Here is a 14,399-nt window from a genome sequence, read left to right as displayed (position 1 = left end):
CAGTCGTGTATAGCTGCAATTCAGAACAATTCAAAACATGATCCAGTAAACTTCATCAGGTTAGTTGTTCAGTATCCTTCATTAGATTTTGAACACTTTTGTTGCTTCAAATGAACAAAATACACAAATTACAAATGATGGACTATATCTTTAAATATCTATATCTCTGGATGTAGGTGTTCTAATGACATAGGAAACACAGCATTGTATTGAGAAACAATATTTTTTTAAGCATATATAAGTTATTATTAAAATAGGTGCTAGTATTTCAAATATTTTTTTCTCTAAATGTATTTTTTGTTTTTATAGGTCTACAGACTGTATATCTCAAATGTTCTGTTGTATTATTTTACTTGGGTTATTTAAAAAATATAAATATATGTAGTACTCATTAAGTCACCTTTTCTGATTTCAGACTTGATGTAATATGTGATACGATCAAGCTATTATGAGTGGTTTTTCCACCCCGGTCAAAAACATTTTTATTACAGATTTAAAAGAGCACAATCTCAGCATTACCGCTGTGAAACCCGCATGCTGATACCATCTTTGGTTCGAAAATTATGGAAGTCGGAACACCAAGAGATGTGATGAAGTGATGTGATGAAGTGGCCCTATTTTGGCCTGTATCTCCAAAAAAAAATTCCCGACAAACGACTAGCTTGATCACATCACATATACTCTATAAACAATGCAAATATTACACGTCACTGGCAGAGCAAATGTTAGTGAATGTCAAATATTGATTGTTGTTATTTTTCATGCTTCTATATTCTATTCCAGGAACTCTGTCATACACATTCCAAGCCACTGATCTTGAAGATGACATTTTGGTCTTTGAGCTTGGTAGTCACAGTGACAAGCAAGGCGCAGCAGTGATCACAGAGACCGGTGAATTCAGCTATACACCTTGTACTGATTGCTACGGTACTGTCACTCTGCAAATCACTGGTAAGAGTTTCTACAGGATGTTGTTTTCTTGAAGATAATATCTGCCCAAACAATTTGCCAAGACTTTTTCTTGATAATGTGTATTTTTATCAATGCAAAATGTGCAAAACACAGGGGAAAAAAATATAAGTAATTCAAAAATACGTTGTAAAAGGAAAAGCCATGGAAAGTCATTGGAATGTATATTTGTTTTTAGACACATTTCTCTCTGAAAAGCTGAAAAATTCAGTAAATTTTCCTTTGCACAGCATGTCAGATTAAAAAATTTCATGACGGGTTTATGACTACGGTTATCAGGCGCGGTTCTAGAGCCTATATTTTTGGGGGCTAGCAGGGTGGATCCAGAGGCGTGCTGAAATGTAAACCGTTTTTTTTCTCTCCGGACACTTAGGCCTTTTGAAAATCAATTGGGGGCGGGGGGCTCATACCACATTTTCAATGGGGAGCGTGATGAAATCTTACAATCATGTTCACTGTATTACCTAATAGTGCACAAATGCCCCCTCTTTACGACTACTACTTTTAAATTTTTGGGGGGGGGGGGCTAGCCATAAAGCCCCCCTCCCCCTGTAGAATTGCGCTTGAAGGTTTATGTGTGCTGAATTGGTGATTTTGCTCAGTAATTTGTGGTATAAATATTTAGATAATTATAAATGGTGCTATGCAAGTGATACATTTACAGACTTTTATTTATCTCTCTTTCCTTTTTATTATTTATTCAGTGAGGGAGGTACAGACCTTTCATGAGATAGAACCTCTATCAACCACCGTCAATCGCACCATTGAAGTCCGACCAGTCAATGATAATCCTGTGTTATACAGTGCACAAAATGGCCAAGTTGTTGGCAATGGACGCATTGCTTTGGTAAATTAAATAATGATAATGTTTGCTTTTTTATTTCACATGTTTTTGTGGTGATGCTCCTAATAATCAGATGGGGGTTTATGGGATTCATCACATGTGCGTTTCTTTACATTTAAACTTTTTTATGCTTCCTTACAGAAATTCATACAGTTGTAAACAAATGATGCAGAAGCCATGATCTCATCTTATAGCTCACACCAATATTTTTGATAACCCTCATTTTCTAGCCCCAAACTTTTATAATGGTCCGCATGTGCATTGTCCCCATTATCACATCAACTAAAAGAGGCCATTGGGAAATTGACAATTTCAAATTATCTATTTGATTTAGGCCAAAAAAAAAAAATATTTGGTCTCTGGTCAGACCAAAGTTCCGGAATTGACGCGGCCACGCGGCTTTTTTTTTTTTTTCTTCAAGCTTGAATTGTACAGACAAGGTGGGTACTATTTTGCTTTTTTGGTGTCCTTATGTACATTGGTGTCCTCCATAATTAGCTTGGTACTTTCGATCATTTGCCTTGGTACAATTTTCCATTCCTTGGTGCTCTTTGGTAAATAAAATTGAGGAGGTGCGGAAATAGAGGGCGCTGTTGGAGCTACCGCGGAACATTTTGGAAAAAAAAAAAAATCGACGCGTATGATTAAAATCGACGCGCGCGCTGACCAGAGACCGACTTATTTTTTTTGGGCCTTATTGCTGATTTTTTTTACAATTTTTAATAAATATCTATTGAATTTGATTTGAGTTCACTCGTCTCCACAGCAAAAAATGGCATTTAACACGCAAATCACTGCAAACTCTTATATTTACATAGCCCAGGTTGGACAACGTCTTCATTGCATTATGACTGATGTCTAGGGTATTAATTCTACTACCACAGCCAAACAAATTATTGTTTCCTGTTGGAGGAAGCTGAAATATTGTTTACATATTCCTTGTGTCCCGAATTATGTCTACGCTGGGTATAGAAAACGTAAATATGTCCATGGAGGACGTGTTGACTCAAAATAAACTGCAGATCCATGCTCTTGTCAGAAACATTTTCAGTACGATCTCCCCGTGTGAAGAATTACGTGCAGGCGCGGTTCTACGAGGGGGCTAGGGGGGCTGTAGCCCCCCCCAAAAATTTTTTAGCCCCCCCAAAATAAATTCCGTAAAAAAAATTGCATTAGCAAAAAGAAGGATTGTGATGTACATGCGAACGGTCACCCCCTAAAGAAGAAATAGCCGTGACGAGTGTGCATTAGTTAATATAGTGTGAATGATTTTAGGAATGTTATTGGCGCTCCCCATTGAAAATATGGATGTAAGTGGAGCAATTAATAGGGTGTAAAGTGGCGCTACTTGATCATTGCTTTCAAGTGGTTTACTTGATCGTTGCTTTCAGGTATTACTCACTCATAGTCACCTTCCTGAGAGTCAAGGAAACCAAGACATGACTTAGTCTTCCCATTGTAAACTTACATGTTTTGTTTATTTCAAAGACATCCAGTTTTCCACCAGTATACAAGAACTGCCCTGAGCAGTTCCTCACTCTATTTCATTCAACCTGTTCATTCAATTTCAGCTTCTCACTCAGTTAAACTCATTCAGTTCATTCGATTTAATTTTTGTGACAGTTCACTTTAAAGAAGAAATAGCCGTGACGAGTGTGCATTAGTTAATATAGTGTGAATGATTTTAGGATTTTATTGGCGCTCCCCATTGAAAATATGGCTTGAGCCCCCCCCCCCCCCCCCCCCCCCCCCCCCCCCCCCCCATTGATTTTCGGAGGCCTAAGTGTCTGGAAAAAATAACCGGTCAACATTTCAGCACGCCTCCCTGAAAAAAATTCTGGATCCACCGTGCTAGCCCCCCCAAAATATTGGTTCTAGAACCGCGCCTGATTACGTGTGCGTGCAACACAGTTACTATGCCATGTACGCAGCCGCGCGCGTAAGTGTTCACACAACATGCTCATACTGAGGACGTTTTCGACAAAAGCGTGGATCTGCGGTTTATTTTCTTTAAATACTAAACACATCGCCCATTGACATATCTACCTTGTCTAAACCCAGCGTATGCATAATTCTGGACACAAGGAATATTTAAACAAAACTTCAGCTTCCTCCATCAGGTAAAAATATTTATTTTGTTTATTTATTTATTATCCACATCCAACAGCAGAAAAAAACGCCAATTACAGGACTGGTTTAAACATATTATAAAATTATTTTAAAAAAATATATATATATATATATATATATATAAAACAAATGTGTTCAAAAAGAATCGTTATAAAAAATATATATTGATGTTATAAAAACAAACTAAAAACAAATAATATATGTATATAGAGATGAAACGAGCACTGTGAATTGTGATAGTAGACGATTTCATTGGATATGCATATATAGATATATATTTAAAAGCTAAAAGGTAATGGATAAAAAAAGACACAATATACTTTAGACAAACACAAAACAACAACAAAACAAACAAACAAAAAACCAAAACGAAGAGCCAAAAAAGGAGAGTAAAACAAAACAACAAACGTAACTAAACAAAACAAAAACAAGACAAGACAAGGAAAACAAAGTAAAACAAAAACAAACATAGCCAAACCGAACAAAACAAAACAAAAAACAAAAATCCAAACCGAACAGAACAAAATTGAACAAAACAAAACAGAACAAAAAAGTAAGGAAAATATACACTAAATTAAAAAAAAACAAATTAAAAAAACAGAAATAAAAATTATAAAAAAATAATAAAATATGAAAAAAATGTGTTATATTTTTTTTTGCTATGGCAGCAGACGTTCATACCCTGGACTCGGTCGCGTGTACACAACAGAGGATTCCAACCTGGGCTAATGTTAACAGTCTGGCTTAACAAATACACTTGTAGCAATTTATGTAAAATTGTGAAGAGATTTATGCAAATTTTATGACATTAAAATTTGCCTTTCCACATTTACTCATGATTTAAAAGTTTACCCGTATGTTTTAACTTTTATAAATGCAGTTCACTGTTGAGCAGAACACAGGGTCCAATGTTGCCTACAAGGATCTGACTGCTATGCTAGGAGCATACGATGTTGACACCAATGATAAACTGACCATTGTAACCAGGCCCCCGACGTATGGCACCCTGGCACTGACAGGCCAAGTCAAGACTGTGCCGTCCAGGCAGAATTGCAGTGAGCCCTCTGTAGACAGTGAAGAGCCAGTCATTCCTTGTGGGATAGAGTTGCCTCATAGTGAGGTAGAAGTTGTGATATTAAAGAGGTTGTTGAAACCTTTGCCCCCAACTCCAGCTTTGGTTTATAGCCACTGGTTCCACAATGGATCGATCCAGTAAGCACCGCCCATGGTGTTCTGACCAATCACAGCCGTGATTTATGTCCGACGTGCGTGCACAAAAGTCCAACATGCGTGCAGGAAAATGCAGCGTGGCATTGGATAGGAGCACGTGTTAATTTGCGCAGTGGGCGGGGCTTACTGGATCGATTCATTACATAAAAGCCTCCAATGTCCAAACCATTAACTTTGGTCTCATGTTATACAATCTGATGTTCTTGAGGCCAAACACCAGACCTATATGAAGCTGTTGTCCCCAAGAATAAGGGGCATACAATTTCCTGCTGATGCTGGAGACAATGTCAAGGTTTCAAAGCCCTCTAGGTTTGTCTGTCACTTTGTTGTGCTTAAAGTAAGATTTATTTGCCAGCGGTACCTTACTGATACATGTACCTCACTGATTCTTACCGAGTACTAGAGACTTTTTGGTGCAGTTGTTGAATTGAATAGTTCCTGGGGTAGTTTAAACCAGGCTGGACCTCTGTACTTGGACAGGTGTCGCTGACTTGCCTGAGAGCTCCTATTACACGATATAAAGGTATCCTGCTCATGTGTTATTGTTGCTGCTCTAGCAACATAGCGGTAGTTGGTTCTGTCTGACTAAAGCCCCATGGAATCACCCTAGACAAATCACTCTGTCATCAAATTATGCATTCACCATCCTTTCTCATCGAACTAGTTGAATCATATCACCAATTTTATTTTGTAAGTCCCACATTTTTGTCTACTTGCCGAGTAAAAAAAAATCAAGTCTGGTCTCATCCCCTATCAATGCAGTTAAGGCCCCCTCTGAATCACAGAGCTCTCACAAGTACTCACAAGTCATACCAAGTCAATCACAAGTCAGGCTTTCTGAGGTCAAGCCACACATTTATCAAAAACATTCTCATTTCAGTGGTCATCACCTGAGACATGTGAGTTTCGGTTTCAGAGTCATTGTAACAATGGAATGAGAACTTCTTTTTATTTAGGAGGACTTGAGCTGGACGACATCCAGATTCACCTATTCTCCAAACCCCAACTACCGTGGCAGGGATAGTTTCCTTGTCTTGGCAGAGGACCTGTCTGGAGCCGTGTCTCAGCTACTGGAGGTACAGATTGCTGTGCTGGTCAACCCTTGCATCCATGAGGGGGTCTGCAGAGGTGGGTGGCTCACACAAAACTTCAGCCATTTCTGTTTATTTCCTTTTGCTTATATTGCTTCATGGGTACAGCTTGTCCTGTCCTTGTGGTAGACTGAGGGAATTCTGTCACTATGCAATGAAACAACAGGACATGAATGAGACTCAAATAACATTTTCAAGGCACAGCATTCCATATGGGAGGCTCTACAATAGAAAGTAGAATTGGTATTTTGGAATTGCTTGTACTTGTAGATTATTAAATAAGATCAGTAGCCGATTTCATGAAACTTTACTTTGTGTTGCAGTTCAATAAATTACTTAACCCTAACCCTGCCAGACGCAATACAGTACATCAGGTAGAAAAGAACTGGTGCTCTTTGATGCATTCAGCTACCAACACCAGTGCATGAATGGCAGCTCTGAGACAGTGAGAGCTACAATCCTGGCCAAATCTCGCTGGGCCCCCAACCCCCCAGCCCCCGTTCAATGTTGTCTCTCATTGCGCGGTGTGTGCTCCATCCGCTGAAGAGAACAACATTGACCGGGGGAGCGGGGGAGTTGGTGACCGTTGGAGGCTAAGGGTATTTCCTAGTGTCCCAACCATTTTGGCCGGGATTGTAGTCCCATTGAACAATGCCACGGCTGTATGCTGCTGCGTGCAGCGACCATGGACTCTGAGGCAGTGTGGCCTTGAGAATTTTCCTCTGATGAATCTTGCTACATTTGGCAGGTTTGTCACTTAGTCAAGTGTTGCATGTTGGCAGGGTTCTAGCAAACATACCCTGGAGGGTTAGGGATAAATTGAACAAATTATTGAATTATGACAAATTTCACAAGAAATTATGATGTACTAACATTCACTTCGAGTGGCATAAGTTATGGCTTCAAGCCAAAAGTAATTCGTTTTACTGACTAATTATGATTATTGTGCCCTCATTGTCCAAAAATATCAAGATTTATTCAAGAAATTCACAGCTTTATTTGTTTTAAGACAGTAATGGAAAGCTATTTTACCTGTAACAGAACTTGGGCAGTACGACAAAACTATTTTCAAAATGACGGGCAGAACTGATTCAGTGACTGTTGTCTTACTGATGTGAAATCGTACCTAATAGCCATCTTCAAACCTGTGACTATCTTCACCAATATGTTTGAAAAACTTCAAACATTGTGTAGCTACCTCTAATTTCATGAAATTGATCAAACATATGTTAATTTGTTGAATCGATCGTACTCCTGACATAAGGTGCACACTGATTTGTAAAATCAGCTGCAGGTTTCATATCAATCACTGATCAGACGTAGTGATTCTTCTTATTTTTGTTGCTACATGTACTTCTCTGCACACAGGACCTGTTGAGGATCCTGATTGTACCTCCCCTGCACGTAGCAGTGGGTTCGAATCCTACTCCTGCCACTGTCAGCCCGGCTGGGTTGGTGACATCTGCGAGATTGATTATGATGAGTGCCAGTCCACGCCGTGTGCATACCCATACGTCTGCTATGATCGCCTCAATGGATTTGAATGTGCTTGTCCATTGTCTGATCCACTGTGTGATGACCTCAACTGGAGGTCAGCATTATTAATATCAAACAAATTATTTGTGTTTTACTGTTTTTATTTTGTGATGTGATAGCGTAGGTACCGCGATTGTATCCAGCAGTATTTTCAAAAACCAGTGTTTAAATTTCGGAGAGTAAATACACACCAAGATTTTTTTTAATTCAGTTTCTGTGTGAGTACATTTACAGATCTTTAAGTTCTTTCTGCCCTTCAAGTTTAATAAACAAAAATATCATCAAGTCAAGAAGTTGAATTCTAAACCAAGAACCTGATAAAAGCAATCATGTAAATCAACGTCGTCAGGATGCTGTTTTGCACTTTTTATTCACTATTTTATTTCCTGGCATTTCACTCAAAAGAAGGATGCTTTAGGTGTTTTTGTCATTGTTTTCCCTAAGAGAAGGGCATGTCAAAAATGACCTTTTTTCAGTTCTGGATTTTTTTGTGTGGCCTTTTTGCTTTAAAACATTGCTCTTAATTTCTCTGACTTGGTTTAAGAAGCAAAAGTTATGTAACATCTTAATGATATTAATGTTGTAAGGGGCAAACATCTTCATAATTGCATTTTGCGTTTTCACAAGGAGACGCTAACGTGCTGTGCACGAAATGTATTGATCAAAAGGGAGTAAATGCAGAACAAGTGAGATTTCCATTTTCACAAAGGGACAGACATCTTTGAAACATTTCAGACGCATGCACCCAAACATGCGTGCCCTCTCCCTATGGCAAAACACACTGCACACTAGATTTTAAAAGTAGGTCAACTAGAATTTCGTTTTCTCAAAGAGACGGGCATCTTTGCTGATGATTTTCACGAATTAACCACAGTTTCAATGATGATTGCTAGGTTCATTAGAAAGTTAAGCTATCTAAGAATCATATATACTGCATAGAGTAGATGCATTGTGGTACATTTTGCAATTCTAAAATAAGAAAAACTTCTCTTGCGATTATATCGAAACGTCTTTTTCATCCGAATGGAGATGCCCATCCCTTCATGAAACAGTGACTACTTGCTTGTTTATGGTTCCACTGAAACTGACGATTTTGACCAGTCATGACAGTTTAAGCCTTTACAATGTATTCGTTTATCATTTTGTGTATTTTCTTCAGAGTCAAAGTTATAATAGGTGTGGTAAGCTGTCTGGTTGGTTTGTTCATCGTTGCTGCTGTGGTCTTCTACTTGTACAAGAAAAAGCACAGCAAAAAGTAAGTGCAAAGTGCTGTAAGTCCTGTTGACAATCACTATTTTGACCTCCAGGTGTTATATGCCATACCTCCAGGTTCCATCTACTTACTCATGAATAATTTTGTCCAATATACACTTAATTTGAGATTTTGAGATTCTTTGTAAACCTAGCAATTCCTGGGGGGAAGACCACGGATGAGATTCTTTGCTGTTGATAGGTCTCCCCTTCTTTCCTCTTTAATCGCAACTTACCAGTTTGTACTCTTTTACAGGTCCCCAACACAGCTATCATCGGTACTTTTGATGTGTCCTCTTTGTACACCAACATTCCCCAAGATGAAGGGATTGCTGCCTGCTCTTCAGCTTTGGCTAAGAGCAGTCACACCTCACCGCCCATTTCTGATATAGTATCCCTCATGAACCATGTTCTAACTAAAAACAATTTTTCGTTCATGGGTAAGAATTTCCTACAGGTACATGGCACCGCTATGGGTACATGGATGGCACCATCAATGGCCTGCCTATTCATGAGCCAACTTGAACAGTGCATGTTGGCGTCAGCCCCGTGCTGTCCCTGGGTCTGGTGGCGCTATATTGATGACATCTTTTTCATCTGGACCAGTGATGAATCTAGCCTCACAGCATTCATTAATCATATCAATTCCTTCCATAGGACCATCAAATTCACAACCGAATACTCAACCAAGGATACCCACTTTCTGGATGTCAAGGTTCTAAAGACGGATGATGGTTTGATCACAGATCTCTTTGTTAAACCCACAGATAAACACCAATATCTCCACTCAACCAGCTGTCATCCCCGACACTGCAAAACCAGCATAGCCTACAGTCAGGCCCTCAGACTCCGTCGAATCTGTTCTAATGATTCCGATTTCATCCACCACTCACAGGAACTTAAGAAACACCTCGTCTCCCGGGGTCATAGCTCCCTGGCAGTCCATCGAGCAATCCAGAAAGTCAAGGCTCGCTCCAGGGAGTCAGTACTTTCAAAAAGACCTGTGCAACAACAGAGTTCCAAGGAGAAAGTTCCCTTTGTTGTCACTTTTCACCCCTCACTTCCCCCCATTCGTACAATAACCAGTTCTAACCATCATATTCTTCACACATCAGATCGACTTCAACGTGCTGTACAAGAAGAACCCATAGTTACCTACAGACGGCCACCCAGTCTCAGGGATATCATTGTCCGGGCAGAAGTCCCCCCCTTTAATGATAATGTTAACCCCCCTTTGCCACAGGGAACTTTCAGGTGTCCCAACACCTCCAAATGCATTGTCTGTAGACAACACATCAGAGAATCGGACTCCTTCACCAGCCATAGCGGTGGTACCACCCATAGGACAAGGGGTCATGTCACCTGCACCACCACTAATCTAATCTATTTAATATCTTGCAAAGTTTGTGGTGTTCAATATATAGGTGAAACGAGAACTACACTCAAGAGACGTTTCTACGGCCACAGATCCACAGTCAACACCCATAAGCTGGATACACCCGTAGGACATCATTTCAATCTTCCTAATCACTCAATTTCTGACATGATTTTACAGGGCATTGAGGCACTAGGAAACCACAGAGAGATTGTTCGTCTGAGTAGAGAGAAATTATGGATAAGACGTCTCCAGACCATTCAACCCCATGGTCTGAACATCCAAGAAGGAAATGACTAATAACTTTTTGTCTTTGCCTTCTCCTTTTTACCACAGATAAGCCCCCCCCCCTCCAGTCTGCCTCATTCACCAATTAACTACCTTTCTCTCCCTCTCCCCATCATTGACTTTGTCCTTTGTGTTCCCCACCTCTTGTGGTCAACCATCCCCTTCCCCCAATCCCCCTCCCTTTTGTTACCCTCCTTTCTGTTCAGCCGCCTGCTTTTTCTGTGTATTTTCCTCTGCATTATCTATTTCAACTTGACTGCTTTTGTTACATCAGTAATGTATACATGTACCTGTTTATGTTTATAGTCTTGTCATTTAGCCTTCGAGAAAGACTCTGCCAGGGTCGAAACGTCAGGCCACTAACTATTTTTTTGCTTTTCTTTTACAACAGATTTCAAATCCAACCATTACCGGATCCAGATGATGGTCAACTGGTGCCATACATAGGTGTCTACACTCAGAAAGCCTTTGAAAACCCTGTGTTTGAAGATGACAGTGGAGATCAGACAGATTCTGACGAGAAGGACGAGAACCAGGCTAGCCACAGCCATCTGGATGACTCTTCAACAGGAAGACCACTCTCTGTCATCTCAAATCGCTCTCAAAGCTCCTCTTCATCAGGCCTCAAGAAGAACAGGCCCTGGTCGGGTCTTGCGCGCTCTAATGCTGTTGCAGATGCTTGGCCTGCACTGGCTGAAGCTTCCTCCGTGGGTGGTAAATCATGTGATGAACCTCCCCCTGCCAGTCCAACAGTGAGCCCTGCCGATGCTGAGATGTGGGCACAGCCAACCATGCTCAAGAGTTCTGCAGCTCTCAAGAAGGACGCTGAGATTGGTGATCCAGAGCAGATGCAGATGTTCCAAAAGAGGACTCCGCCAACTACCACAGAGGAAACCCCTGTAACAGAGGTAGGTGTCATAACCTAGGCCTAATCTCATGAAACTATTCAGCAGAGACAACAAAATGTTGCTTTGTATATTTATAGGCTGAGCAAAGCTTATTATTACTTGTAATGGAACTAAGGGTTCCACAAGAGTGGCCTATGCACTGTAATATGCCAGCCTGAAAAAAAAATATTGAGAAGATGAAGAAGAAGTGTTAGCTTGTAGAGGTGGGGCAACCTCAGATAATTGTATGAACACAATCGGGTAGGGACTAAAGCAAGTCTTCATGGGTTGGACTCAAACTTGAATTCCCTGCATGTAAGTGTAGCTGAGAATGAATCAGGAGCCCTAAACATGGCATGACATTTCGGTCAGTAATTCTGGTTCAAATTCTTTGGTGAGTCACTGTCCTTGTTTAAGCAAATATTTTGTGAAATTACAAGAAATTGTGAAGGTTTCTGCTTTCATTTTATCATCCAGCTTCCAGGATCCGTTGTGAGCTTCACTGATGATGAACAACTCAATGACGTCAACGAAACAGCGATGTAATGATCCAACACAACTATCGGCTCTTAAGTCATTGGAACATTTCATCTTCTAAGATTGGACTGAATATCTGAATTTTTAAATGGTTACCTTAAAGTACATACATGTATCTGGACAGGATATTGTATGTTGTAATATCTTACAAACACAAGCAAAAGGCTTTTGCATGTTCACGACCATTTTTAAAGGATGAGCTTGGATTTGCACAGGCATCGTGCATGTCCCCTGAAGCCCTGTGTCACAGAAAACCTAAATCAGTTGAAACTGTTGAAACTGACACAATTGTCCTGATTTTGTGTTCCCCAAGGAAGTGGGGCAGCAAGTGTTATTAGCCGGCCATAAATATGCATTAATTCATAGTTTGAAACACATTTCCATTTATTTGGCAATTGGTTCTAGTGTCATGATGTCTATCTTTTTTAAAGTGTTTTCTCTGTTTATGCAAGAGTTCCTTAAGTTGCCTAGATAATGAGTTCATCCTCAGACAAAATATGAGCTTAGCCATTTTTTTGTTAACTCTTTTTTGGTCTGCCATAATTTGGCACGAAATCGCAAGTGCAAACAAATTTCTTATAATTTGGCAAGTTTTTCTAGCATTGAGATGTTTTTTGTTACTATTTTCTGCTGTAATCAAGAAAGTTTTCAAGTTGCATAGATATTAAGCTCAGACAAAAGATTAGCTGAGCTTTTATATTTGAAGGTTTTTACCCAGATTATATTTCACTATTGTGATAGTACTTTTTGCAAATGTAATGATTTTAATGAAGTTTGCAGTGTGAGTGACACCCTTTATGAAACCTGAAAATGGTGTTGGACGTACATTTTGGACAATTCAAAAGTGTGCATAATAAATGTTATAATCATAGAGTGGATTTTAGTTATGAAAAAAGTCTCAAAAACGTCTAGTTACTACAGTGATTTTAAAATTAAATTCTTCATCCATAATTTTTTGCTGAACTAAAGAAAAATCGGCTCGAAAAACCATGGTGTCGGATGTCTCAGACAACTTGATGTTTTTCTGTGCTTTTGTTTATAAAATAACAGCTGTGCTGTTGAACATTGTAAGAAATAAGCTATATTTCAGTGAAATACAGCTAGTAAGCTTAATTCTTGATAATGTACCCTAAGGGAGACATTTTTCGTCATAAGTTTATACCTTAGGGAGACACCGGACATTGAGGAGACATTTCAATTTCTCCCTAATGTCACAACTCCTATAGAGGCTCATGGTCCAAAAGGTAAATACACCAGAATTCATGGGGGTAGGATTAGGGAAATTAGGGTAAGGGGTCATTGATGTTGGAAACATTTTGACAATGTGTACAAACCCTATGGGAACCATTCCCCGTAATAATAAAAATGATACACATGATTCATTTCTGGCATTTGGATTTGTGAAGTTTTTTTTCACTGAGACTTGAAATTCGGGGGAATTGCCCAAATGTCAACCTGAAAGAATGTAAGCAATGTGGTTTTTATAACTTATCCTGATCATACAGGTATGCATGTCAATTCGACGCCATAAAAAATAATAACCAAGAAGAGAACCTTTATTCTTTACCAAATGTTACACTTTTGTATTTGAGGTGAAGAATAACACGACAGAATGTATTTAGGTTCTTGGACTTTTGTATGTCCCCCAGGAAACGGAATATACTAAGGTATGAAGGAGGCCAATATATGATGATCGAGAAACCAGTCCTCGTCAATTAATCGCCTTTTTTGTTGCGAAGACATTTGTTTATGAGATTCCAAATTCACAGATCAGCTACAAAAATTAAAGTGACTTCTAGCCCTGAAAGATATTTTTGAGAGCTTTTCATAAGTTTTTATTGTAATGTTAAAGGGAATATACAACATTTGCAAACATCGAAAAACAAAACAACCATATACCTTACTAGGATGTTGGTAAATGACAGTCTAAAGCATACTGTAAAATTATGGCACCTAGTGTGAAGTCATTTTCAAGAAAATGGTATTTTTGTGTACATTTCCAACGGTGGTCGGCCGACCACCGTTGGAAAAACCTAACTATTTTTCAACTACTGCTCTAAATTTACCATTTTGTTTCAGTCCAAATTTTGTTTGCTATTGGTTACATGTTCATGAACGTCTGCAGGCCAGCTAGACTGGTTCCCTTACCTTACAATTTTCCGGCATCTATAAATTGATCCATCTCATCTTTAGTGGAGTCAGGGAACCAGACTACTTGAACTTTGTGGTTTTTCTTGGTTTTTCCAGCATTTTCGAACACA

The 14,399-nt window shown here is 39.3% G+C and overlaps 1 protein-coding gene across 1 annotated transcript in view; it reads left to right on the top strand.

Annotated features, from left to right (window-relative positions):
• LOC119733210 overlaps positions 1–13,949 on the top strand; it is a 199,410-nt gene extending 185,461 nt beyond the window's left edge. Inside the window, 8 exon segments of the mRNA XM_038206800.1 lie at positions 784–951; positions 1,674–1,816; positions 4,824–5,063; positions 6,130–6,301; positions 7,633–7,855; positions 8,960–9,055; positions 11,106–11,622; positions 12,079–13,949. Coding sequence (XP_038062728.1) covers positions 784–951; positions 1,674–1,816; positions 4,824–5,063; positions 6,130–6,301; positions 7,633–7,855; positions 8,960–9,055; positions 11,106–11,622; positions 12,079–12,147 — 1,628 coding nt within the window. The 3' untranslated portion in view covers positions 12,148–13,949.
• Positions 13,950–14,399: the final 450 nt, after the last annotated feature.

The sequence above is a fragment of the Patiria miniata genome, unplaced genomic scaffold (assembly GCF_015706575.1).
Source record: "Patiria miniata isolate m_02_andy unplaced genomic scaffold, ASM1570657v1 HiC_scaffold_1, whole genome shotgun sequence".
Lineage (NCBI taxonomy): Eukaryota > Metazoa > Echinodermata > Asteroidea > Valvatida > Asterinidae > Patiria > Patiria miniata.
Note: the sequence above shows the minus strand (reverse complement) of the source record. Positions and strands in the feature narration are given on the sequence as shown.